This window comes from Phocoena phocoena, chromosome 17 (assembly GCF_963924675.1).
Source record: "Phocoena phocoena chromosome 17, mPhoPho1.1, whole genome shotgun sequence".
NCBI classification, from domain to species: Eukaryota; Metazoa; Chordata; class Mammalia; order Artiodactyla; family Phocoenidae; genus Phocoena; species Phocoena phocoena.
In genome coordinates, this window is record NC_089235.1 from 50775041 (window position 1) to 50801261 (window position 26221).

At 35.2% G+C, this 26221-nt stretch overlaps 1 protein-coding gene across 5 annotated transcripts in view; it reads left to right on the forward strand.

Moving 5' to 3' along the window:
* Positions 1 to 26221, forward strand: part of OXR1 (oxidation resistance 1) — a 237138-nt gene that overhangs the window by 202406 nt on the left and 8511 nt on the right. For 3 of the 5 annotated variants that reach the window (XM_065895769.1, XM_065895766.1, XM_065895771.1), the window contains 2 exons: positions 19610 to 19735; positions 20515 to 20667. In XM_065895769.1, the coding sequence (XP_065751841.1) occupies positions 19610 to 19735; positions 20515 to 20667 (279 nt within the window). Of the gene's footprint in view, positions 1 to 17574; positions 17656 to 19609; positions 19736 to 20514; positions 20668 to 26221 lie in introns of all 5 variants that reach the window. The other 2 variants (XM_065895767.1, XM_065895770.1) reach the window with 1 other exon arrangement.

Consider the following 26221-nt stretch of genomic DNA (forward strand, 5'->3'; position numbering starts at 1 on the left):
AATAAAGAAATATCTGACTCAACCTTACTAATTTTAAGAATCCTAGATATTTTTCAGTATAAGTATGTATGCATTATTTGTTAGAAAATGTATTGCCAGTTGTTTTTTCTTTGGTAATTTAAGATTATATCTTGCCTTATGAATATTAATTTTATTTTTACTGAGATTATAGATGATTTAAATGAGACTAGACATATACTTAGAACCGGGAGTGACTTTGGAAGATGCCCCCAAAGCAGCTTGCCACCCTTAAATGTTAAACATGTAAAAATATCAAAATGATTTCCATTGGTGGTGGTGTAATTTGGCTCGAGAGTACTTTTTTATGTCTTTTTATTTTTAAGTTGAATGATTTCAAGTTTTTGTTTATGAAACATCAGCACAGAGTGGTTTAGGCATCTGAAATGATTGAATTTGTTAAAATTCTGATCAGGTTATCCGATTAGCCAATTAGCATAGCTTTTTTTTTTTTTAAACCAAGAACAGTGATGCTATGCATGTATTTTTTTGATTTGCAGTTTGAATTAACATTTATCATTAGTTTGCTAATACTGTAATATAGTTTAATTTGTTACAAATACAGGCAAAATGTGGATATTTTGAACTTTATAGGTCATTATAATGTACATCACACACTTACAGTCACCAGTTCCTTTTTAACCTCATAGGAAGCTGTTATGTTATTTTTTCAGATATGAGAGTGTGCTTCTCACTGGTCCTCAGCTCTGCACATAGAGTTTATATATGTTGTTTCACTTAACCTTCACAATAACCTTGCAAAGTCAGTAGTATTACTTCCCATTTTAAAGGTGAAAATTCATATCGAGTGGTTTACTGAACTAAGTTGTCATGGAGCACAGAGACAGCTAGACCCTAACATATTCATTACCTCGCCAGGATGTCTTTGAGAGTTTTATAAAATGGTACAATACATTATGATGTGTCTTGGTGTGTAGACAAGCGCAAGTCCCAGTTTTCTAGCTGTTTTCCTTGCTTTGGAGTAGAAATCCTAGAAGCTGTAGGGTAGGAGAAAGACTTAAGGAAATGCGAATTAAAATGATAGCAGTTCTTTTACTTGTTTTGTAGATTGAAATTTCCTCTAAGATTCTGCCAGAGAGGGAGCTCTTCCACTTTAAAACTGAAAATAAAAAATAATTTTTCGAGGAGTATAACAAATATTTTAGAACAAATAAAATTTCTCGTTTTTGGACTTCGTATTTTGTAACTTCTTACAGTTCTTCATAACTTTACTCAACTGATTAGTAGAATGGTATTACTTAAGTAATAAATAGTCTTATAGCTAGTATTGATATGGCCATATATTTATGTAAACTAGGACAGTTTTCTAAATGCTTAGTAACTGTGTGTTAACCAGAGATAGATTATTTGCATTTTGTAAATGAATTAAAGTCTCAAAGATAATAGGACTAATAGTTAGAATATGCTCCAAAATATATGGAATAAAGTTAAACCTTTGCCAGTTAGCTTGGGTGAGAACCATGTTGATGAAACATGCTTAACTTTATCTTTTCCTTATACGTTTTTTATTGAGGTATAGTTGATTTACAGTATATTATTTTCAGGTGTACAACATAGTGATTCAAAATTTTTGTAGATTATAATCCATTGATAATTATTATAAAATACTGGCTATGTTCCCTGTGCTGTACAATATATACTTGTAGCCTATTTATTTTATACATAGTAGTTTCTGCATCCTAAACCCCTACCCCTGTATCACCTCTTTCCACTGATAACCATTAGTTTGTTCTCTATATCTGTGAGTCTGTTTCTTTTTTATTATATTCACTAATTTTTTAGATTCCACCTATAAGTGATAACATACAGTACTCGTTTGTCTCTAAGCATAATACCCTCTAGGTTCATCCATGTTGTTGCAAATGGCAAAATTTGGTTTTGTTTTTTTGGTTTTTGTTTTTTTAATTTTTTAAAAAAATTTTGTTTTTACTACTACTGAGTAGTAGTCTGTTGTATATACACCACATTTTTAGGCATTCATCTGTTGATGGACACTTAGGTAACTTCCATATCTTGGCTAAATTGTAAATAATTGTAAATAATGCTGTTAGGAAAATTGGAGTGCATATATCTTTTCTAAGTGTTTTTGTTTTCTTTGGGTATATACCCAGGAATAGAATTGCAGTTCTTTTTAGTTCTCTGAGGAACCTTCATTCTGTTTTCCACAATGGCTACACCAATTTATATTCCCACCAAAAGTGTGCCAGGGTTCCCTTTTCTCCACATCCTCGCCAGCATTTGTTAATTTGTGTTCTTTTTGACGATACCCATTTTGACAGGTGTGAGGTGATACCTCATTGTGGTTTTGACTTGCATTTCCCTGATGATTAGCAATGTTGAGCATCTTCTCATGTGCCTGTTGGCCATCTCTAGGTCTTCTGTGGAAAAATGTCTATTCTGGACTTCTGTCCATATTTTAATTGGGTTTTTTGATACTGAGCTCTATGAGCTGTTCATGTATTTTGGGTATTAACCACTTATCAGTCATATTATTTGCAAGTGTTTTCTCCCATTCAGTAGGCTGTCTTCGTTTTGTCAGTGGTTTCCTCTGCTGTGCCAAAGCTTTAAATTTAGTTAGGTCCTGTGTGTCTATTTTTGCTTTTGTTTCCTTTGCCTGAGGAGATGGATCCAAAAAAATAATTCTAAGATTCATGTCAAATAGTGTTCTGCCTAGTAGTTTTCTTCTAGTAATTTTATGGTTTCTGGTCTTACATTTAGTTCTTTAATCCATTTTGAGTTAATTTTTGTATATGGTGTGAGAAAATGTTCTAATTTCATTTTTTACATGCAGATATCTAGTTTTCCCAGTACCATTTATTGAAGAGACTGTCTATTCCCCATTGTACATTCTTGCCTTCTTTGTCATAGATAAATTGACCATATGTGGGTTAATATTTGGGTTCTCTGTTCTGTTCCATTGATCTATGTGTCTGTTTTTGTGCCACTACCATACTGTATTGATTACTGTAGCTTTTTAGTATAATCTGAAGTCAGGGAGTGTGACACCGCCAACTTTGTTCTTCTTTCTCAAGATTGTTTTGGCTATTTGGGGTCTTTGGTGTTTCCATACAAATTTTTAAAATATTTGTTCTAGTTCTCTGAAAAATGCCATTGGAATTTTGATAGGAATTGCACTGAATCTGTAGATTGCCTTGGGTAGTATAGTCATTTTAACAATATTAATTCTTTCAATCCATGAACACAGTGTATCTTTCCATCTGTTTGTGTCATCTTCAATTTCTTTCATCAGTGCACTACAGTTTTTCAAGTGTAGGACCATTACCTCCTTAGGTAAGGTTATTCCTAAGTATTATTTTTGATGTGATGGTAAATGAGATTGTTTCCTTAATTTCTCTTTCTGTTAGCTTGTTGTTGGTGTATAGAAATGAAATAGATTGCTGTATATTAATTTAGTATCCTGCAGCTTTACCAAATTCATTGATGATCTATAGTAGTCTTTTGGTGGCATCTTAAGGATTTTCTATGTATAGTATCATACCATCTGCAAATAGTGACAGTTTTACTTCTTCCTTTCCAATTTGTATCTCTTTGTTTTTCCCCTTGTTTAATTGCTATAGTTAAGATTTCCAGTACTGTGTTCAATAAAAGTGGCAAGATTGGGCATCCTTGTCTTATTCCTTATCTTAGAGGAAGTGCTTTCAGCTTTTCACCATTGAGTATAATATTAGCTGTGAGCTTCTCGTACATGGCCTTTATTATGTTGAGGTATGTTCCCTCTATACCCACTGTCTGGAATGTTTTTATCATAAATGGATGTTGAATTTTGTTAAAAGCTTTTTCTGCATCTATCAAAATGATCATATGGTTTTTATTCTTCAATTTGTTAATGCGGTATATCACACTGATTGATTTGCAGATATTGAGCCATCCTTTCATCCCTGGGATAAATCCCACTTACTCATGGTGTATGATCCTTTTAATGTTTTGTTGGGTTCGGTTTTCTAATATTTTGTTGAGGATTTTTGTACCTATGTTTATCATTGATACTGACCTATAATTTTTTGTGTGTGTGTTAGCTTTGGTTTCAGTATCTGGGTAATGCTGGCCTCATAGAATGAATTCAGAAGTGTTCTTTTCTCTGCAGTGTTTTGGAATACTTTGAGAAGAATAGGTGTTAACTCTTTGCTAAATGTTTGGTACAATTCACCTATTAAGCCGTCTGGTCCTAGACTTTTGTTTGATGGGAACTTTTATTACTAACTCAGTTTCATTACTGGTATTTGGTCTGTTCACATTTTCTCTTTCTTCCCAGTTTATGCTTGGGAGATTGTACATTTGTAGGAATTTGTCCATTTCTTCTAGGTTGTCCATTTTATTGTCATATAACTGTCCACAGTAATCTGTTATGATTTCTCTTCCTTTTTCATTTCTGATTTTATTGAATTGGGCCTTCTCTCTTTTTTTCTTGATGAGTCAGGCTAAAGGTTCATCAATTTTGTTTATCTTTTAGTTTATCTCTTAGTTTCACTAATCTTTTCTATTTTTTTTTTTTTAGTCTCCATTTCATTTATTTCTGCTTCTATCTTTATGATTTCTTTCCTTCTACTAACTTTGTGTTTTGTTTATTCTTTTTCTAGTTCTTTTAGGTGTAAGGTTAGGTTGATTATTGGAGATTTTTCTTGTTTCCTGAGGTAAGCTTGTATCGCTATATACTTCCCTCTTTTAACTGCTTTTGCTTTTTGATTTTGGATCATTGTGATTCATATTCATCTGTCTCCAGGTATTTTTTGATTTCTTCAGTGATCCATTGTTTGTTTAGTAGGATATTGTTTAGCCTCCATATATTTGTATTTTTTTGCAGCTTTTTTTCTTGTAGTCGATTTCTAGTCTCATATCACTCTGGTCAGATTAGATGCGTGATATGATTTCAATTTTCTTAAATTTACTGAGGCTTGTTTTGTGGCCTAGCATGTGATGTATCTTGGAAAATGTTTCATTTGCACTTGAAAAGAATGTATACTCTGCTGCTTTTGGATGCAGTATTCCATATATATCTATTAACTTCATCTGGTCTAATGTGTCATTTAAGGCCGGTGTTTCCTTATTGATATTCTGTCGGGATGATGTAAGTGGGGTGTTAATGGCCTCTGCTATTATTGTGTTACTGTCAGTTTCTTTCTTTATTTCTGTTAATATTTTCTGTGTTAGGTGGTCCTATGTTGGGTGCATATATATTTACAGTTGCTATATCTTCTTCCTGGATTGATCCGTTTATCATTATGTAAGGCCCTTCTTTGTGTCTTGTAACAGCCTTGTTTTAAAGTATTTTGTCTGATAGAAGTAGTGCTACCCTGACTTTCTTTTGATTTCCTTTTGCATGGCATATGTTTTTCTATCTCCTCATTTTCAGTCTGTGTGTGTCTGACTTCTTAAGACAGCATATATACAGGTCTTGTTTTTGTATGCATTCAACCACTCCATGACTTTCGATTGGAGCATTTAGTCCATTTACATTTAAAGTAATTATTGATCTGTATGTACTTATTGCCATTTTGTTAATTGTTTTTGCAGTTCTTTTTTGTTCCTTTCTTTTGTTCTCTTCCCTTGTGATTTGATAACTATCTTTAGTGTTACATGCAGATGCCCTTCTCATTTTTGTGTATCTGTTACAGATTTTTGGTTTGTGGTTGTATAAAAACCTACCATGAGGTTTTTATACACACACACACACACACACACACACACACACACACACATAGCGAGCAAGCAATCTATATATGTATGTGATTATTTTAAATTGCTGTTCTCTTAATTTCAAATGCATTTCAACAACCCTGCATTTTTACTCTTCTCTCTTCACGTTTACTGTTTTTGACATTAACACTTTTCTTTTGAGTATCCCTTAAGTGTTTATCATGGATGTAGATGGTTTTATTACTTTTGTCTTTTAACCTTCCTACTAGCTTTTATGCAGTTGATTTACTACCTATTTGCCTTTACCAATGAGCTTTTTTGTTTAGTAATTTTCATGTTTCCAGTTGTGGCCTTTTCTTTTTCACTTAGAGAAGCCCATTTAACATTTCTTGTAAAGCTGATTTGGTGAACACTTTTACGTTTTGTCTGTAAAACTTCTAATGTCTCCATCAAATCTGATTGAGAGCCTTGCCAGGTAAAGTATTCTCAGTTGTACGTTTTTCCCTTTCATCATTTAAAATATATTGTGCTACTTCCTTCTATCCTGCAATGTTTCTACTAAAAATTCAGCTCATAGTCTTACGGGAGTTCCTTGTATATAAGTTGTTGCTTTTACCTTGCTGCCTTTAATATTCTCTTTATTTAAAATTTTTGCCATTTTAATTACAGTATGTCTTGCTGTGGTCCTCTGGGTTGATCATGTTTGGAACTCTGTGTGTCCTAGACCTGGATGTCTGTTCCCTTTCCTAGGTTAGGGAAGTCTTCAGTGATTATGTCTTCAGGTATTTTCTCTGCCCCTTTCTCTCTTCTTCTGTGACTCCTAGAATGCGAACGTTAGCACACTTGATGTTGTCCTAGAGGTCACTTAGTGTCCTCATTTCTTTTTATCCTTTCTCTTTTTTTCTGTTCCACTTCTGTGATTTCCACTACTCTGTCTTCCAGCTCGCTTATCCATTCCTCTGTATCATTTAGTCGAATGTCGATTCCTTCTAGTGTATTTTTCATTTTACTTTCTGGATTCTTCACCTCTGTTTGGTTGTTCTTTTATATTTTCTAACTCTTTGTTAAACACTTAAGATTTCTCACTCTGTTAATCTGTTTTTCTCCTGAGTTCTTTGATCATATCATGATCATTCCCTTGGTCCAAGGTCTAGTGCCTGTGTACTGGTTGGTGGGCCCTCTGGTAGGCTGGGCAATGTACAGGGGAGGCTGTGAGCTCAGGGGTTCTTAAGGCAGCCTGTCTGCTGTTGGGTGGCGCTGTGTCCCTGCTCAGTTAGTTGCTTGGCCTGAGGCACCTGGTACTGGTGCCTGTAGGTTGGTGGGCAGGGCTGGGTTCAGGTGCTAGTAAGGTAATGGGAAGATTCCAAATGGTACTTGCCAGCATCAATGTCCCCATGGTAGAACAAGCTCCCAAAGATGGCTTCTGCCAGTGTATGTGTCCCCAGGGTAAGCTCCTTTTGCCTCCTGCCTCTCCAGGAGACTCTCCAAGATCAACAGGCAGGTCTAACTCAGGCTCCTTTCAAATTACTGCTTCTGTCCCCAGTCCCAGAGTGTGTACGCCCTCTTAAGAGTGAAGTCTCTATTTCCTACAACCCTCTGGGTCTTCCAAAAGGAAGCCCCACTTGCCTTCAAAGTCAAACATTCTGGGGGCTTGTCTTTCCAGCACAGGACCCCTGAGTTTGGGAGCCTGACGTGGGGCTCAGACTCCTTGGGGAGAACTTCTGCAATAATTATTCTTCTGTTTCTGGTTCACCTACCAGGGGTATGGTCTTGACTGTACCATGACTCCACCCCTGCTGCCCATCTTCATTATATCTATAGCTGTAAAAGATCTTTTCTGATAGGTTCTGGTCTGTTTCACTGATAGTTGTTCTGTAAATAGTTGTAATTTTGGTGTGCTCATGTACTCAGGGTCTTTCTGCTCAGCCATCTTGCTATGTTTTCTTTATTTTTAAAGGCTGTTTTAGAGTTTATTCTGATAAATAACCTAAACTTTAATCTCTAATCATTTACTTGAAACTGTTTATATATTTGATATACCCATATACTATATCCTGCCTTTTTAGTGTCTGTCAATAAATTGTAATTCATGTGAAGGTTATAAGCTCATTTTATAAGGGTATAAGTTTAATCAGATTAAAGTCACAAAATATTAAATAACATCATTTTTTTCTATTAGTACTTCACTGAATTTTCTCATCTTTTCCTTTTTTTGTTGTTTTTAGGCCCTAATATATGACAAGATGAATTTTTTTTGTGTATTTTAGGTCTTTATATTTGAAAACACATGACATGATGAATTACTTACATCTGTATAGAAATTAGCTCACAGGTAGAATTTTAAGAACAAATTTAAATGTAAAACTCTTTCCAGGGACCTCAGCTAATGATTATAATACTGATTAAAATATTAATAATTACTTATACTAACACTATACACTTACCATGAGTTTTTTACTTAATCCTCAACCTGTGAAATATTGCTGCTTTCACCGTCATTTTACAAAACAGAGGCATATAACAGCCATACTCTGACCAATAAAGGTCAGAGCTGTGGTTTGAATCCAGGCATTCTATTCTGGCTGTAAGCTGTGCCCTTAAATTTTTTGCCATACGTGCTCTCAAAATCTTCAGACTATAACTAGGAGAAGGGGATTAACATTTATTTTGTACATTTGCTGTATCATTTTCTACTTTATATGTATCTTACACATACTATTATTTATTCCTCATAAGGTGCCTAAGATATGATTATTATTTCCATTTGAAAGACTAGAAATTGAGAGATTAAGTACGGTTGCTCAAGTTCACAAAACTAATATAATCAGACTTCCTTATCCACCAGTTCTGCATTCGATGGTTCTGCGTTTGCAGATTCAACCAACCACAGATTAACAATATTTGGAAAAACAATCCCAGGAAGTTCCAAAAAGCAAAACTTGAAGCTGCCACAATGCTGACCACTATTTACATAGCATTTACATTGTATTAGGTATTATAAGTAATATATAGATGATTTAAGGAGAGGATATGCATAGATTATATGCAAATACTGTGCTGTTTTCTATAAGGGACCTGAGCATCCATGGGTTTTGGTTTCTGTGAAGGTTTCTGGAAGCAATCCCTCAGGCATATGTAGGAACGACTATTAAACAGAATCAGAATTAAGACAGAGTTCTACAGCTAAACCTACTATACTATGTTGCCTACCTATAGTACATATTCATGGGAAGTTTTTTAACTAGTGTTTATGCCTTATTGTATAAAACATCTTACTAATTATGTCACAACATAATTGAAAAGAGGACGTATACACATATATTCGGTGTAGAATATTTTTTCTTTATTTATTTGACTTAGTAGTTGAAAAGCATATTTATTACATATGTAAGTTGTGAGACATAATGATAAAATGAGTATTTGTGATCACACTCACTCATTCACTACCCAACTTAAGAACTAGAACGTTACCAGTGAAAGTGCATCATCCTATGTGTTCTTTCTCTGTCTCATCTCATGTCAACTCCAAGTTGGTAACTACCTCCCTGAATTTTGTGTTTGCCTGGTTTTTTTCCCTGTTTTTCTTTAATTAATAGATTTTATTTTTTAGAGATTTTAGATTTACAGAAAAATTGAATGGGAAGTACAGAGAGCTCCCATATACCCCTTTCTCTCCAAACACAGTACCCCTGTTATTTACATCTTGTATTAATGTGGTACATGTTATAATTTATGAGCTAATGCATATTATTATCACCCAAAGTCTGTAGTTTACATTAGGGTTCATTCTTTGTGTTACACATTCTGTGGAATGACATGTATCTGCCATTACAGGATGATACAGTGTAGTCTCACTGCCTTCAAAATGCCCTGTGCTCCATCTGTTCATCCCTCCTTCCCTCCACTTGAGAACCACTGATGTTTTTAATCTTTCTATAGTCTTGCCTTTTCCAGAGTATCATCTACTTGGAATCGTATCATATGTAGCTTTTTCATATTGACTTCTTTCAGTTAGTAAAATGCATTTAAGGTTCCTCCCTGTCTTTTCATGGCTTTATAGCTCATTTCTTTTTAGTGCTGACATTTAATATTCCATTTTCTCAGTGTACCACAGTTTATCTGTTCACCTATAGAAGGACATTTTGGTTACTTCCAAGTTTTGACACTTATACTAAATAAAAGGTTGTTATAGACATTCATGTGCAGATTTTATGTGGACCTAAGTTTTCAGCTCATTTAGGTAAATACCAAGGAGTGTGACTGCTGGATTGTATAATAAGAGTATGTTCAGTTTTGTAACAGAAACTGCCAAACTGTTTTCCAAAGTGACTGTACCATTTTGTGCTCTACCAGCAATGAATGAGAGTTCCTGCTGCTCTGCATCCTCACCAGCATTTAATATTGTCAGTGCTTTCATTCTAAATAGGTGCGTAGTGGTATCCCATTGTTATTTTAATTTGCATTTTTCTGATGACATATGACATAGAGCATCTTTTCATATTCTTACATGTCCAGATCTTTAGTTCATGTTTTGTTTGTTATCTTGTTATTTTTTAAAAGTTCTTTGTATATTTTGGATAACATATTTATCAGCAATGTATTTTGCAAAGATTTTCTCCCAGTCCGTGGATTATTTTTTTATTCTCTTGACAGTGTCTGTTACAGAGCAGACGTTTTTAATTATAATGAAATCCAACTTACTAGTTTTTTTTATGGATCATGCTTTTGGTGTTCTATCTAAAAATGCATCTTCAAACCCATGTTCACCTAGATTTTTTTCTGTATTAGCTTCTAGTTGTTTTATACTTTTGCATTTTACATTTAGGTTGATGATCCATTTTGAGTTAATTTTTGTGAAAAGTATAAGGACTTTGTCTAGATTAACTTTTTTGTCTGTGGTTGTCCAGTTGTTCCACCACTGTTTGGTAGAAGACCATCCATTCTTCATTGCATTATCTTTGCTTCTTTGTCAAAAATCAATTGACTGTACTTGTGTGAGTCTATGTGTAGGTGCTCTCTTCCATTCCACTGATCTGTTTGTTCTTTTGCCAGTATCACAATCTTGATTACTTTATAGTAAGTCTTGAAGTTGAATAGTGTCAGTCATTCAGTTTTGTTCTTTTCCTTCATTACTGTGTTGGCATTGGGATCTTTCTACATAAACTTTAAATAATCAGTTTGCCTATATCCACAAAGTAACTTGGTGGGATTTTTATTGGAATCATGTTGAGTCTATAGACCAAGTTGGGAAAAACTGATATCTTGACAGTATTGTCTTCCTTTCCATATATATGAACATGGAATATCTCTTCATTTATTTAAATCTTCTTTGATTTCTTTCTTCAAAATTTTGTACTTCATGTATTTCATTTTTTTCTGTACTAATATAAATAGTATGGTTTTACATTTCAGATTCCAATTACTCATTGCTGATATATAGAAAAGCAGTTGACTTTTGTATATAACCTTACATCCTGCAAGCCTACTATGATTGCTTATTAATTCCAGTAGTTTTTGGATGATTCTTTAGAATTTTCTTTATAAACAATTATGTCATCTGCTAAGAGTTTTATTCCATCCTTTCCAATCTGTATACCTTTTATTTCCTTTTCTTGTTTTACTGCATTAGCTAGGTCTTCCAGTACAATGTTGAATAGGAGTGGGAAAGTATTTCATTTTTCACCATTATGTATGATGTTAGTTGAAGGATTTTTTTCGTTAGATGTTCTTTATCAAGTTGCAGGAGTTACCCTCTATTTCTAGGTTGCCAGGAGTTTTTATAATGAATGGTAGATTTTGACTAATGCTTTTTCCGTATCTATTTATGTGTAATAGATTATATCAGTTGATTTTCAAATGTTGAAATACCTTGCATATCCCTTGCATACCTGGAATTAAATCCCACTTGGTCACTATATAGATATCTTTTTTATACATTGTTGGATTCAATTTGGTAATATTTTGTTGAGGTTTTTTTGCATGTATGTTCATGAGAGATATTGGTCTGTAGTTTGTCTTTCTTACAATGTCTTTGTTTATTTTTTATTAGGGTAGTGCTGGCCTCATAGAATGAATTGGGAAGTATTTTCTCTGCTTCTGTTTTTCTGGAAGAGATTGTAGAGATTTAGTATAATTTCTTCCTTAAATGTTTAATTGAATTCACTAGTGAATCTATCTGGATTCACTGAAGATGCTCCAGAGCTAGAGATCATACCACTTTGGGTTTCTTTGTAAGTACAAAATCAGCTGCCGTGGTGTATGCATTTTTGCTTTGCAAAAGTCAATATAATTAATTATATTGGCCAGAATGAAAATCTGTTCCGTTTTTTCTTTTTTCTATGATCATGTCTGTCATAGTGCTCAGCAATTTTGCATAGCTTTTCACAGGGTTACCTTGATGTTTACTGGGAGCTAATTCATTTTAGTTGGCTAGAACTGGGCCTGGTACTTTCTGTTTTGCAAGGCTATTAATTACTAATTCAATTTATTTAGTAGATATAGGGCTGTTCAGATGATTTGTTTCTTCTGTGTGAGTTTAGTGGTTTGTGTCTTTCAAGGAATTGGTCCGTTTCATCTAGGTTTTCAAATTCGTAGGTATAGAGTTGTTTATAATATTCCTTTATTTTCCTTTATTATCAATAATGATGGCCTGTCTTCATTTATGATATATAATTTATTTGTGTGTTCTTTTTCTTATTTTAGTTAGCCTGGCTAGAGGTTTATCAATTTTATTGATCTTTCCAAAGAACTGGTTTTTGGTTTTGTTGAGTTTTCTCTATTGATTTTCTGTTTTCTGTTTCACTGATTCCTACTCTGATTTTTTTCTATTATTTCTTTTCTTCGACTTCAGACTTAATTAACTCTTCTTTTTCTAGTTTCCTAAAATGGAAGCTGAGATTATTGATTTTAGATCTTTCTCTTTTCTTACATATGCATTCAGTGCTATAAATTTTCCTCTTAATTCCTGCTTTCACTGTATCCCAAAATTTTGGTAAGTTATATTTTTATTTAGTTCAGAATGTTTTAAATTTCTCCCAAGACTTTAATGATTATGTGTTAATTAGCAGTGTGTTGTTCTAAAGTAATTTGGGATTTTCGCACTATTTCTCTGTTACTGATTTCTAGTTTAATTTCATTGTGGTCTGAGAGCATACTTTACGATTTATATTTGTTAAGGTATGTTTAATGTTCCAGAATGTGTTCTGTCTGAGTGAATGTTCCATGTGAGCTTGAGAAGAATATGTATTCAGCTGTTGTTGGGTGGAGTATTCTATACATGTCAATTAGATCCAACTAATTGAGAATACTGTTCAGTTCAGCTATGTCCTTACTGATTTTCTGTCAGATTTGCAAATTACTGATAGAGGAGTTTTGAAGTCTCCAACTATAATAGTGAATTAATATATCTCAAGATTATGTAATGAGTGTTATTTTCCCCTGATATGCTGTGGGGAAAACAAGATTATTCCCTTTTTGTGAGAGTCACTTCTTACATTTATTGTTCCATGAGGCTAGTATAATATACACATATTGTAATTGAATGGTTTTGACTAGTTAACAGGTTTTTTTTTTTTTTTGACTAAAAGAACAGTGAATATATCTGCCTTCTTATGAAATTCTATGTGAGTCATCTGCAGATATACTTAACAGGATGTAATTTTAAATATAAAAGATTTCTTCAAATCAAAACTTCAGTAATGTGTTCTGTTTTTTATTCATTCTGGATTTAATCCTTTTTTCCCTCATAATTCTACTTTGTAGTTACCTAATTTATGATTCTCTATTTGCTCCTTTTATATTTTATTTAAGTCACGGAAGTGTATTTTGAAAACAGTAGTTTTAATTTAAGGCAAAAAGGAGTAAAGTTTTAACATAATCCAGGTCTTATTTTGTGATAAGACTTTGTCATACATTATGAAATACAGAACAGAATGTTACGTAAGTTCAGGATGCTGTTGTATGCCCTTTTTTGTTAGCTACAACAGCTCAACTTTAATTTCCTCCTTTTTAAAAATATTTTTGGATTCCAAAGTAAATATAAATGGCATTGTTAAGTAACATTTTTCTTTCTACCCCATCTTCCTTTACTAAGGAATAGAAGTAAGGCATAAGTGAGAAATAAAAATTGCACATTCACAGATATCTTTTTTAGTCTGCAAGGCAGTTGGAGGAAAGGAGGTTTTTGGCTTGTTTATGGTGTAATCTCAGGAGGAAATACTGGAGTATCCTGGAAGGAGGACTGTCAGACCAATGTTAGACTGAAGCTCTTTTCTTTCTAGGACAGCATGTTCTTATTCATGGGATTTGCAGCAACTATACATTTCCTCTATTTTCAGCTTCTGTTCTGGTTGTTGTTGTTATTAGTCTCTTTGTAGTAGAGATGGGTAGATTTAATTCTGCCTTCACATTTGTAATTTGTTGAAAATAAATGCTCTCACTTTGTGAGAGTCCTTTGTCAAAAACTGAAGAGACTAGAGAGTAGCACTTAATTCTGCAGAGGGTAGTTCATAGTACTTAGTTTCTGCAGATGGGATTTAGCGGTATAGGCAAACTACTTTGCTCCTCAGGAAATGACTTTTTAGCCAGACAGTGAATACAGTTTTAGCTAGAAGGTCTTGATTTCCTCAACTGTGTACCTTTAATAATTGGGAGTGTGATACAGGACATTTTGTAGCAATCTGTCCATTTTCCACTTAGGTTTAATCTTTTGGGTAAAGTAATACATTCTGTACAGGGAGTATGATTTACCAAGGGGTTAAAAATTAATTTGAGACTAATTCTAGATCCACCATATATACGAGGAATCTATCTCTCTTTATTCATTTATTTTGAGAGGAGGAAGTATATTTCTCTAGTTGAGGCAGGAGATAGATGGGCCCCAGGCTGAGCAGCTGGAGTTTATCCCCTGTGGACAGATTCTCCAAGATGAATACAATATCAGGAGGAAGGAGAAGCTAAGACCTGCCCAGATGAAAGATAAAGGGACCACATATTTCTCGTTCTCAGAGTCAAGGAGACCTTTCCCACTACACATGCGCAGAAAGGCTCCACAGAGGTCAAAAAGGGAGGAGGCGTCACCCCATAGTAAGTGATGTCAACCTACCCATAGGCCTCTTCTCTAGAATTCCATCTTGGCTAAGAGATGCACATGCACACGTGGGAGGACCCTGAGATAAACCAATTACAGACCCAGAACCAGGCAAAGCAAGATAATTGGCCAAAGGGAACCCAGAAGAAATGTCCCATACAAGTGAGGTAAACTACTACGAGCACACAACTCTCGACTCTCTGAGTCTGCCCATGTGAGTCTATTCATACGTACCCTTTTTCCTCCTAATAAATGCTTTACTTTTTTCACTACTTTTCATCTCTTGGAATTCATTTCTACAAAGCTGACAAGCCAGGGACCTTGTCGCTGGCCACTGTCCCTGGTGGTCTAGTGGCTAGGATTCAGCGCTCTCACTGCCGAGGCCTGGTTTAAGTCTCTGGTCGGGGAACCGAAATCCTGCTTGAAGCTGCTGCAGGCTGAGGCCACCCCAAGATCATAGTCATTTGATTTCAAATCCTTTTTCTTTCTTAGTTCACCTACTCTTTTGACAATATTGTATATTATCATTCATCACAGCATGAGTAAATATTTAAAGGTAAGGAAGCGGTGAGTTTATAAGTTCCAGAAAGGAATACAGTTCAAAAAAAAAAAAAAATGAATGAGGAACGTAGATTTGTGACATTAAAGAAACTATGACTACCAGATGTTATAGCTTATACTTACGATGCCAGTTCATGGTTCCCTAACTGATGATTCCTACTCTGAGTGATGTTGATACTGAGCCGTTTTGTGAGCAAATTCAATTTTACTTTCATCCGGGAACTGTGTTTTATATGGTAAAAGGAAGAGCTTTCAGTGTAAGATCAGTGTTGAGTAGAGGAATAGAAAGAATGCAGAGGAATAGTCAAGTCATATAATTTGAAAATTCTTGTGTAGGACACTCTCGATTAGACTGAATGCCATAGGAAGAAGGAAGAAAGGTATAACTGGTCATTAGATATTTTGTAGAGATTTCTTTTGCTGGTCTTAGAAAAGCAAGCTGTGATTTTTATTTTTTTTACTTTTAGTACCTAATTTTTCTTTCATCTTTATTGAAAATTCTGTTCTTAATTGAAAAACCTTTAATATTTTTAAATTAAACTTTCAAAATAGACAAAATATATAAAATAGTTGAGTTCTTAAAACTGAAATACTTTAATATCAAAAATAAAAACCAAAAATAAATATGGACACTCTTCAACATTATCCTTTAGTCCTTAGGGTAATTGATGTAAAATTAAGTAAAAGTAGTGTTAACCACTATTTAGTCTGTGGTGGGCACTATACTCAATCCTTTATGTGCATTTCATTTCTTCATTTTATTTACACAAAAACCCTATTTAATATGTACTATTATTATTTCCACTGTTTTATGGAGAAATAGATAAGGAAGGGGGAAAACCTAGGTCCATCTGATTCCCCAGAGCTTGAAATCATAACTACTTTGGGTTTCTTTGTAAGTAGAGAGTCAGCTATCATATTGCAAGCATTCTTGCCTTTCAAAAGTCAATCTAATAATAATGGCCAGAATGGAAAGTCTGTTCAGTTTCTTTTCCTTTTTTCTATTCTCATGTCTTTCATTGCTTTCATTGCTTTCAACAACTTTACAGCTCTTCATAGAAGTAGCTAATTCGTTTTAGTTGACTGGAACAAGAACCTTTTAAAACCTAGGTTAGTTTAAAAATCTAAACCTTTTATGGGTCAGTTGGTTTAACTGCATTTTGTGGCCAGAACCTCTACACATAATTGATTGATCACAAGAGGAATTTGTCATAGGTCAGGAGAATTCAGCACACATTTATAGCACCACCAGAGTTCACTATATTATGCTTACTGTTTTGGGAATTATGTCATGATCTGAAAAAGCTGTAGCTGTTGTGTCAGTCTGAGGAAACTTGTCTGTTTTCGTGGGCTTTTTATAATAATATTTATCTGTCAGACATGGCTTTCAAATTCAGCACCGTGCAAGAGACTGGTCTAGACAATTACAGAAGATATAGAATTTCCCTTAGAAATTTAGAATGTAGGAAAGTCATTACATTTTAGTCACAAATAACTGCTACAGTACCAACTACAAAGAATTACTGTAGAGGAAAGGCAAAAACTTTCAGTTCAGGATCATTTAGAAAGACTAAGTGGACATGCCTGAGAATGCTATTAGATATGCTTTTAAAAATCTAATTTTCTATTTCTGGAGCTTATTTTTCTTACTGTCTTAGGTTTTAAAATGTAGTTCATATCTTTTTCTTGCTCCCCCACTTCTCTGTTCTGATACAGATCATATAGCACGGGTATGTTTGTTACCTTTGCCTAGAAGAAATTTTTCCAGCATTGCCATTAGGATGTAACGTTTGAGTTAAAACTGATTTGAAGGGGAGAGTTGAAACTACCATTTTCTTTGTAAACTGCAAGACAGTTAGATTTTAGATGTTATCTTTGATATTAGCAAAGCATGTTATGTTTTATATAGTGTTTCTTTTATAAAGGACTGTAATTCTATTTATTCAGTCATATTCTGTCTATATGAACCTTAAGTTGTGTACTAGTAGTTATAAATAAACCTTAAGTTGTGTACTAGTAGTTAGTTGGATGTAGTAGTTAATAAGTTAAATTCATTCATGTGTATTTCACCGTAGTTTAATATATAAATCTCTTGGATTTTCAGCATGGAGTGGGGAAAGAAATCCTGATTACAGTTCTCTTTCCCATTTAAATTTCTCCAATTTTTGTTTTGTTTTGGCTGTTTTTCTCAACTGTCAGTGGAATTATTGTCTTCCTGTCTCCATATTCAGGTAGTGTCAGTGGCTGAGTATCACCGCAGGATCGATGCTCTAAATACTGAAGAACTGCGCACACTCTGCAGACGTCTCCAGGTGCCCCCTTCAGTAGTTTAAACCCCTCCAGAGATTGAATATTCCCTGTTTTCAGTGTCTTTTGTCAGGGCAAATCTCTTTTTTGAAGGATTCATTTTGACTGCAGCACTAAAATACCCCATCAGAAAATTCCTTTTGTATTAAAGAGTACAGTATTGCCTTGAAGAGCTGTAGGACTATCTTTTCTGGCATCTTTTCATTTGAAAAATGTTCAGAGGAATTTTCTGTTATTTTAGAACTGTTCTCAGTACTGTATTTCTTAGATTGATGAGGAGTTTTCATTTTACATTGGAAGAATGTCTTGGGTTCGAGGTAGAATCTTTACTAAAGAGAATCCGAAAGATGTACTATGGGAAAATGTTTAAAAATTTAACGGATAGCAAGGTTCTCTTCTTTAAGGCTATTTCAGTTGTATCAACCCTACATCAAATATCATAATGAGATGAATTGTTTTTCTCCTTAGGTTTTCCTGGTTGGTATTAGAAATACTTTGGAATAGTATAGATTAGGCACTTCAGCTAGATAAATTGTTTAAAATTCTGTGAAATAATCTTTGTGATTTTTCAGGAATAAGAACTATATATTTGACCTCATTTTTCAGCTTTGTGTATTATTGTGTGTTTTCCTCTTCTTAATGAGATATGCTTTCATGGCTTTGCTAGAACTCCTGAATTTTTTTCTTTTCTTTTAATGCTTCTCATGCTGCCTTGGATATTTTTTAACCTTTCACATCATCAAAATAAGGGTAAAACATGATGATGATGTGAAAGAATTAATATAGTTTTCATCAAAAAACAATACAGTTCTAGAACATGTATTGGTTGAAGATATATGTTGTTTAGGTTTGGTAAGAAATCTGTTAAAGGAACAAAATTTAGCAAGATTTCATTCCTGCGTGGAATCACAGTCGTCGAGAATTGCTGCATTTTAGTTATCTGCTGCAATAGAATTCTGTTTTCCAATTTAAAAGTTTCATCAACAGTAGTTTCATATATTTTATTTTCTAATACTACTGCATTTTATATGTTAAAATAAAATTAATATGAAAAAGTGCCAACAGAATAAATTGTACAGGAATTTAAGTTAATCATCGTTTCTGTCACTTTAAGAATATCGCTGTTGTTTCATATATTTTTATTTTCTAGTATTATTCCATTTTACATATGAAAATAAAATTAATAGGAAAAAGTACCAACAGAATAAATTGTATAAGAATTTGTTTTGATTTAATCAACATTTTTATCATTTTAAGAATATCAGTGAGATCATTTCCATCAAGAAAAGCATACATACTTTTTAGTGCATCAAATTGTTCTAATTTAAAAATAGGTTTGTGAAAAAGTTAACTTTTAAATGTATTGTTTGGTTCAGCTAGATAAAAAAAATTCATGTTTAGAAAGTAAAAATTAAAAAGGCATTTCTAAAAATAATGGTAACCTTTCCAGTGAAGCAGATAAATTCACATACACATGCACACCAATGAAACATTATCCTTTTTTTTTGTACTATTTTTTTAAAATTAAAATTTTGGCACCCAGGAAGTTTTCTTAATTACTTTTGGCAAATTTTATGTTAACCATGAAAAAATATTCTCACATATTTTAAATAGCACAGATAAAAAGCAAGCTTAGCTGGCTCATTTTTTGCCCTTGAACAGAAAAATTAAAGTTTCCATGCAACTTACCTCTTTTTACCAGAAATGTGGAGTTTATCATTCAATACCTGTCCTTCCTCATGTAGTAGATGAGAAAAATGTCTGCTTATAAAAAAACTTTTTCTGCATTGGACATGCCATTGTTATTAGATGGAGCATCTTTTGCCTATTCTAAAATCCTAAATTAAAGCTTTAGCCACCTTTTTTAAGGTATAAGGTTTTATTTCTCTCAAAAGGCTAAAATTTTTGAAGGTTGGTTGCCGTTCTGTATTAATATGTTGCTGCTGTTTACTTCTTTAGATTACTACAAGGGAAGATATAAATTCAAAGCAGGTTACTCCAGTGAAAGCAGACCTGGAATCTGAATCTTTTCGACCAAACCTAAGTGATCCCAGTGAACTCTTACTGCCAGATCAAATTGAAAAGGTATGACATACCCACATATGTGCCTTTCTGAGTATGTGCCATGAGAATAAAATACCCTATTTTCAGTTGTTTTGAAAACTGAAGAAGCAGGGCTGCTGTTCCTAGTCTTAGTCTTCAATGCAGAGAAAGTAAACAAAATATAGCAGCTAGCAGTAATAGAAGATATTAGGAGGTTTGGGTAAGTAGACATTAAAATAAATAACAGTAGCAATTTAGGTGAGAATATAATGGCCAGTATTTAATTTCTTATTGTGTGCCAGTTACTTGCTTTATATGGGCAATCTAATGTAGTTGTTGCAGCCCCTGTAGGAGTTGGATGCTCTTATTATCAATTTTGTAAGTGAAGAAACGTGGGTGCAGAGAGGTTAAATAAATGTTCAAAGCCATACAGTTAAAACATATTGAAGCTTGATTTCTAATTCTGATAGTCTGCCTCTGGATTTGAGAGGTTATTAATAATCAAGCTAACAGTTCATCAAATATTTTTGTTAATTTGATACAGAGGATGCAAACAATAAGTAATCCATGTTTCTTGACTCTATTCTAATCTGTATATTGTTTGGTATGACTGTTTCTTTTCCTAATGAACAATTAATATTTCATACTGAGAAATGTACAGTTATTCTTCAAGCATCTCAGTGTCTTTGACAATGATATTTTCTACTGTTATTTTTGTAGGCTGCATTTTATAAAGTACTATTAAATTCCAGCTGGATTAGTATCATACAGATTAACAATAAGCAACTATTGAGTATGTGTTAACAATTTATTTTTCAAAGCTTACCAAGCATCTTCCACCAAGAACAATTGGCTATCCATGGACTCTTGTTTATGGTACTGGGAAGCACGGTACAAGCTTGAAGACCCTTTATCGAACAATGACAGGTTTAGACACTCCAGTGCTGATGGTGATTAAAGACAGTGATGGGCAGGTATGAAAAATAACAACCTTACCTTTTAAGAGATGGTAGTAACAGTAATGTTGGCATATTCTTTTGATAAAAATTTTCATTAGTACATTTTATTAAGTTTAACTGGTAATTATTGAGTGCTTTTGATATGCAAGGCAATGCTGAGTCCTACAGAGGTATAGATATGAGCATGAATAATTAAACAGTTCCTGCCTTCAAAGGAATTACAGTCTGGTAGAAAAGAATACTAAAGTATGCGACTATCTCTAAAGCCAAGCAAAATATGCCTGGTATAGTTAGACTCTGTAAAAAGTAAAAGGGGTGTTTAGATTGTTCATTCCTATCTGAGGGAGATAAGAATGAGGTTCTGGGAAGTAGTGGAAATTGACAGTCTTGAGATGTGGGTAAATTCTAGAAAGTTAAAGATAATTGTGAGAGATAGCTTCTAGATGGCAGAGGAGTAAGACGTGGAGATCGCCTTCCTCCCCACAAATACATCAAAAATACATCTACATGAGGAACAGCTCCTACAGAACACCTACTGAATTCTGGCAGAAGACCTCAGACTTCCCAAAAGGCAAGGAACTCGCCAGGTGCCTGAGTAGGGCAAAAGAAAAAAAAAAACATAGACAAAAGAATAGGGACGGGACCTGCACCTCTGGGAGGGAGCTGTGAAGGAGGAAAAGTTTCCACACACTAGGAAGCCCCTTAACTGGCGGAGACAGCAGGTGGGTGGGGGGAAGCTTCAGAGACACGGAGGAGAGCACAGCAACAGGGGTGCAGAGGGCACAGCGGAGAGGTTCCCGCACAGAGCATTGCTGCCAACCAGCACTCACCAGCCTGAGAGGCTTGTCTGCTCACTGGCCAGGGCGGGTGGGGGCTGGGAGCTGAGGCTCTGGCTTCAGAGGTCAGACCCCAGGGAGAGGACTGGGGTTGGCTGCATGAACACAGCCTGAAGGGGACTAGTGCGCCACAGCTAGCCAGGAGGGAGTCTGGGAAAAAGTCTGGACCTGCCTAAGAGGCAAGAGACCATTGTTTCGGGGTGCACAAGGAGAGGGGATTCAGAACACCGCCTAAACGAGCTCCAGAGATGGGTGCGAGATGCAGCTATCAGCGCGGACCACAGAGACAGGTATGAAATGCTGAGGCTGCTGCTGCAGCCACCAAGAAGCCTGTGTGCAAGCACAGGTCACTATCCACACCTCCGCTCCTGAGAGCCTGTGCAGCCCACCACTACCAGGGTCCCGTGATCCAGGGACAACTTCCCCAGGAGAGCGCACAGTGCACCTCAGGCTGTTGCATCATGCTGGCCTCTGCCACCGCAGGCTCGCCCCACATTCCGTACCCCACTCTCCCCCCTGGCCTGAGTGAGCCAGAGCCCCCTAATCAGCTGCTACTTTAACCCCGTCCTGTCTGGGTGGGGAACAGACGCCTTCAGGTGACCTACGCACAGAGGCAGAGCCATATCCAAAGCTGAACCCCAGGAGTTGTGCGAACAAAGAAGAGAAAGGGAAATCTCTCCATGCAGCCTCGGGAGCAGTGGATTAAATCTCCACAATCAAATTGATATACCCTGCATTGTGGAATACCTGAATAAGCAATGAATTGTCCCAAAATTGATGAGGTGGACTTCGGGAGCAACTGTAGACTTGGGGTTTGATTTCTGCATCTAATTTGTTTCTGGTTTTATGTTTACCTTAGTTTAGTATTTAGAGCTTATTATCATTGGTAGATTTGTTTATTGATTTGGTGCTCTCTTCCTTTCTTCTTCTTTTATATATGTATATTCTTTCTTCCTTTTCTCCTTTTGTGAGTGTGTATGTGTATGCTTCTTTATGTTATTTTGTCTGTATAGCTTTGATTTTACCATTTGACTTAGGGTTCTGTCTTTTTTCGCTTTGTTTTGATTTTTTTTAGTATAGTTTTTAGCACTTGTTATCATTGGTGGATTTCTTTTTTGGTTTGGTTGCTCTCTTCTTTCTTTCTTTTTTTTTAATTACTCTTATTTTTTATTTTTAATAATATATTTTTTATTTTAATAACTTTAATTTATTTTTCTTTCTGTCTTTCTCTTTCTTTTTTTCCATTCTTTCTTTCTCTCTCTCTCTCTCTCTCTCTCTCTCTCTCTCTCTCTCTCCCTCCCTCCCTCCCTCCCTCTCTTTCTTTCTTTCTTTCTCTTTCTTTCTTTTTTTTTCTCCCTTTTCTTCTGAGCCATGTGGCTAACAGGGTCTTGGTGCTCCGGCCAAGCGTCAGGCCTGAGCCTCTGAGGTTAGAGAGCTGAGTTCAGGACATTGGTCCACCAGAGACCTCCCAGCCCCACGTAATATCAGATGGTGAAAGGTCTCCCAGAGATCTCCATCTCAACGTGAAGACCAAGCTCCACTCAATGACCACCAGGCTACAGTGCTGGACACCCTGTGCCAAACAACTAGCAAGACAGGAACACAACCCCACCCATTAACAGAGAGGCTGCCTAAAATAACAAGTTCACAGACACCCCAAAACACACCACCTGATGCGGTCCTTCCCACCAGAAAGATAAGATGCAGCCTCATCCACAAGAACACAGGCATTAGTCCCCTTCACCAGGAAGCCTGCAAAACCCACTGAACCAACCTTAGCCACTGGGGACAGACACCAAAAATAATGGGAACTATGAATCTGCAGGCAGCGAAAAGGAGACCCTAAACACAGTTAAGTAAAATGAGAAGACAGAGAAATATACAGCAGATGAAGCAGCAAGGTAAAACCCCACCAGACCAAAGAAATAAAGAGGAAATAGGCAGTCCACCTGAAAAGGAATTCCGAGTAATGATAGTAAAGGTGATCCAAAATCTTGGAAATAGAGTGGAGAAAATACAAGAAACGTTTAACAAGGACCCAGAAGAACTAAAGAGCAAACAAACAATGATAAACAAAACAGTAAATGGAATTAAAAATTCTCTAGAAGGAATCAATAGCAGAATAACTGAGGCAGAAGAACGGAGAAGTGACCAGGAAGATAAAACAGAGGAAATAACTACTGCAGAGCAGAATAAAGAAAAAAGAATTAAAAGAATTGAGGACAGTCTCAGAGACTTTTGAGACAATATTAAATGCACCAACTTTTGAATTATAGGGGTCTCAGAGAAGAAGAGGGAAAAAAAAGGGGCGGAGAAGATATTTAAAGAGATCATACTTGAAAACTTCCCTAACATAGGAAAGGAAATAGTCAAGTCCAGGAAGCACAGAGAGTCCCATACAGGATAAAACCAAGGAGAAGCACAACAAGACACATATTAATCAAACTATCAAAAAGTAAATACAAAGAAAAATATTGAAAGCAGCAAGGGAAAAGCAACAAATAACATACAAGGGGATCCCCGTAAGGTTAACAGCTGATCTTTCAGCAGAAAGTCTGCAAGCCAGAAGGGATTGGCAGGACATATTTAAAGTGATGAAAGGGAAAAACCTACAACCAAGATTACTCTACCCAGCAAGGACCTCATTCAGATTTGATGGAGAAATTAAAACCTTTACAGACAAGCAAAAGCTAAGAGAATTCAGCACCACCAAACCAGCTTTACAACAAATGCTACAGGAACTTCTTTAGGCAGGAAACACAAGAGAAGGAAAACACCTACAATAACAGACCCAAAACAATTAAGGAAATGGTAATAGGAACATACATATCGATAACTACCTTAAATGTAAATGGATTAAATGCTTCAACCAAAAGACATAGACTGGCTGAACGGATACAAAAACAAGACCCGTATATATGCTGTCTACAAGAGACCCACTTCAGACCTAGGAACACATGCAGACGGAAAGTGAGGGGATGGAAAAAGATATTCCATGCAAATGAAAATCAAAAGAAAGCTGGAGTAGCAATTTTCATATCAGACAAAATAGACTTTAAAACAAAGACTATGACAAGAGACAAAGAAGGACACTACATAATGATCAAGGGATCAATCTGAGAAGCAGATATAACAATTATAAATATTTATGCACCCAACATAGGAGCACCTCAATACATAAGGCAAATGCTAACAGCCATAAAAGGGGTGATCGACAGTAACACAATCATAGCAAGGGACTTTAACACCCCACTTTCACCAATGGACACATCATCCAAAATGGAAATAAATAAGGAAGCACAAGCTTTAAATGATACATTAAACAAGATGGACTTAATTGATATTTATAGGACATTCGATCCAAAAACAGCACAATACACTTTCTTCTCAAGTGCTCATGGACATTCTCTAAGATAGATCATATGTTGGGTCACAAATCAAACCTTGGTAAATTTAAGAAAATTGAAATCGTATCAAGTATCTTTTCCGACCACAACACTATGAAACTAGATATCAGTTACAGGAAAAACATCTGTGAGAAATACAAACACATGGAGGCTGAACAGTACCCTCTTAAATAACCAAGAGATCACTGAAGAAATCAAAGAGGAAATCAGAAAATACCTAGAAACAAATGACAATAAAAACACAACGACCCAAAACCTATGGGATGCAGCAAAAGCAGTTCTAAGAGGGAAGTTTATAGCAATACAATCCTACCTCAGAAACAAGAAACATCTGAAATAAACAACCTAACCTTACAGCTAAAGCAATTAGAGAAAGAAGAAGAACAACAACAAAAAAACCAAATTTAGCAGAAGGAAATAAATCATAAAGATCAGAACAGAGATAAGTGAAAAAGACATAAAGGAAACAATAGCTAAGATTAATAAAACTAAAAGCTGGTTCTTTGAGAAGATAAAAACAATTGATAAACCACTAGCCAGACTCATCAAGAAAAAAAGGGAGAATACTCAATAGAATTAGAAATGAAAAAGGAGAAGTAACAGCTGACACTGCAGAAATACAAAGAATCATGAGAGATTACTACAAGCAACTCTGTGCCAATAAAATGGACAACCTGGAAGAAATGGACATATTCTTAGAAAAGCACAACTCCCGAGACTGAACCAGGAAGAAATAGAAAATATAAACAGACCAATCACAAGCACTGAAATTGAGAATGTGATTAAAAATCTTCCAACAAACAAAAGCCCAGAACCAGGTGGCTTCACAGGCACATTCTATCAACATTTAGAGAAGAGCTAACACCTATCCTTCTCAAACTCTTCCAAAATATAGCAGAGGGAGGAACACTCCCAAACGCATTCTACGAGGCCACCATCACCCTGATACCAAAACCAGACAAAGATGTCACAAAAAAAGAAAACTACAGACCAGTATCACTGATGAACATTGATGTAAAAATCCTCAACAGAATACTAGGAAACAGAATCCAACAGCACATTAAAAGGATTATACACCATGATCAAGTGGGGTTTATCCCAGGAATACAAGGATTCTTCAGTATATGCAAATCAATCAATGTGATAAACCATATTAACACATTGAAGGAGAAAAGCCATATGATCATCTCAATAGATGCAGAAAAAGCTTTCGACAAAATTCAACACCCATTTATGATAAAAACCCTGCAGAAAGTAGGCATAGAGGGAACTTTCCTCAACATAATAAAGGCCATACATGACAAACCTACAGCCAACATTGTTCTC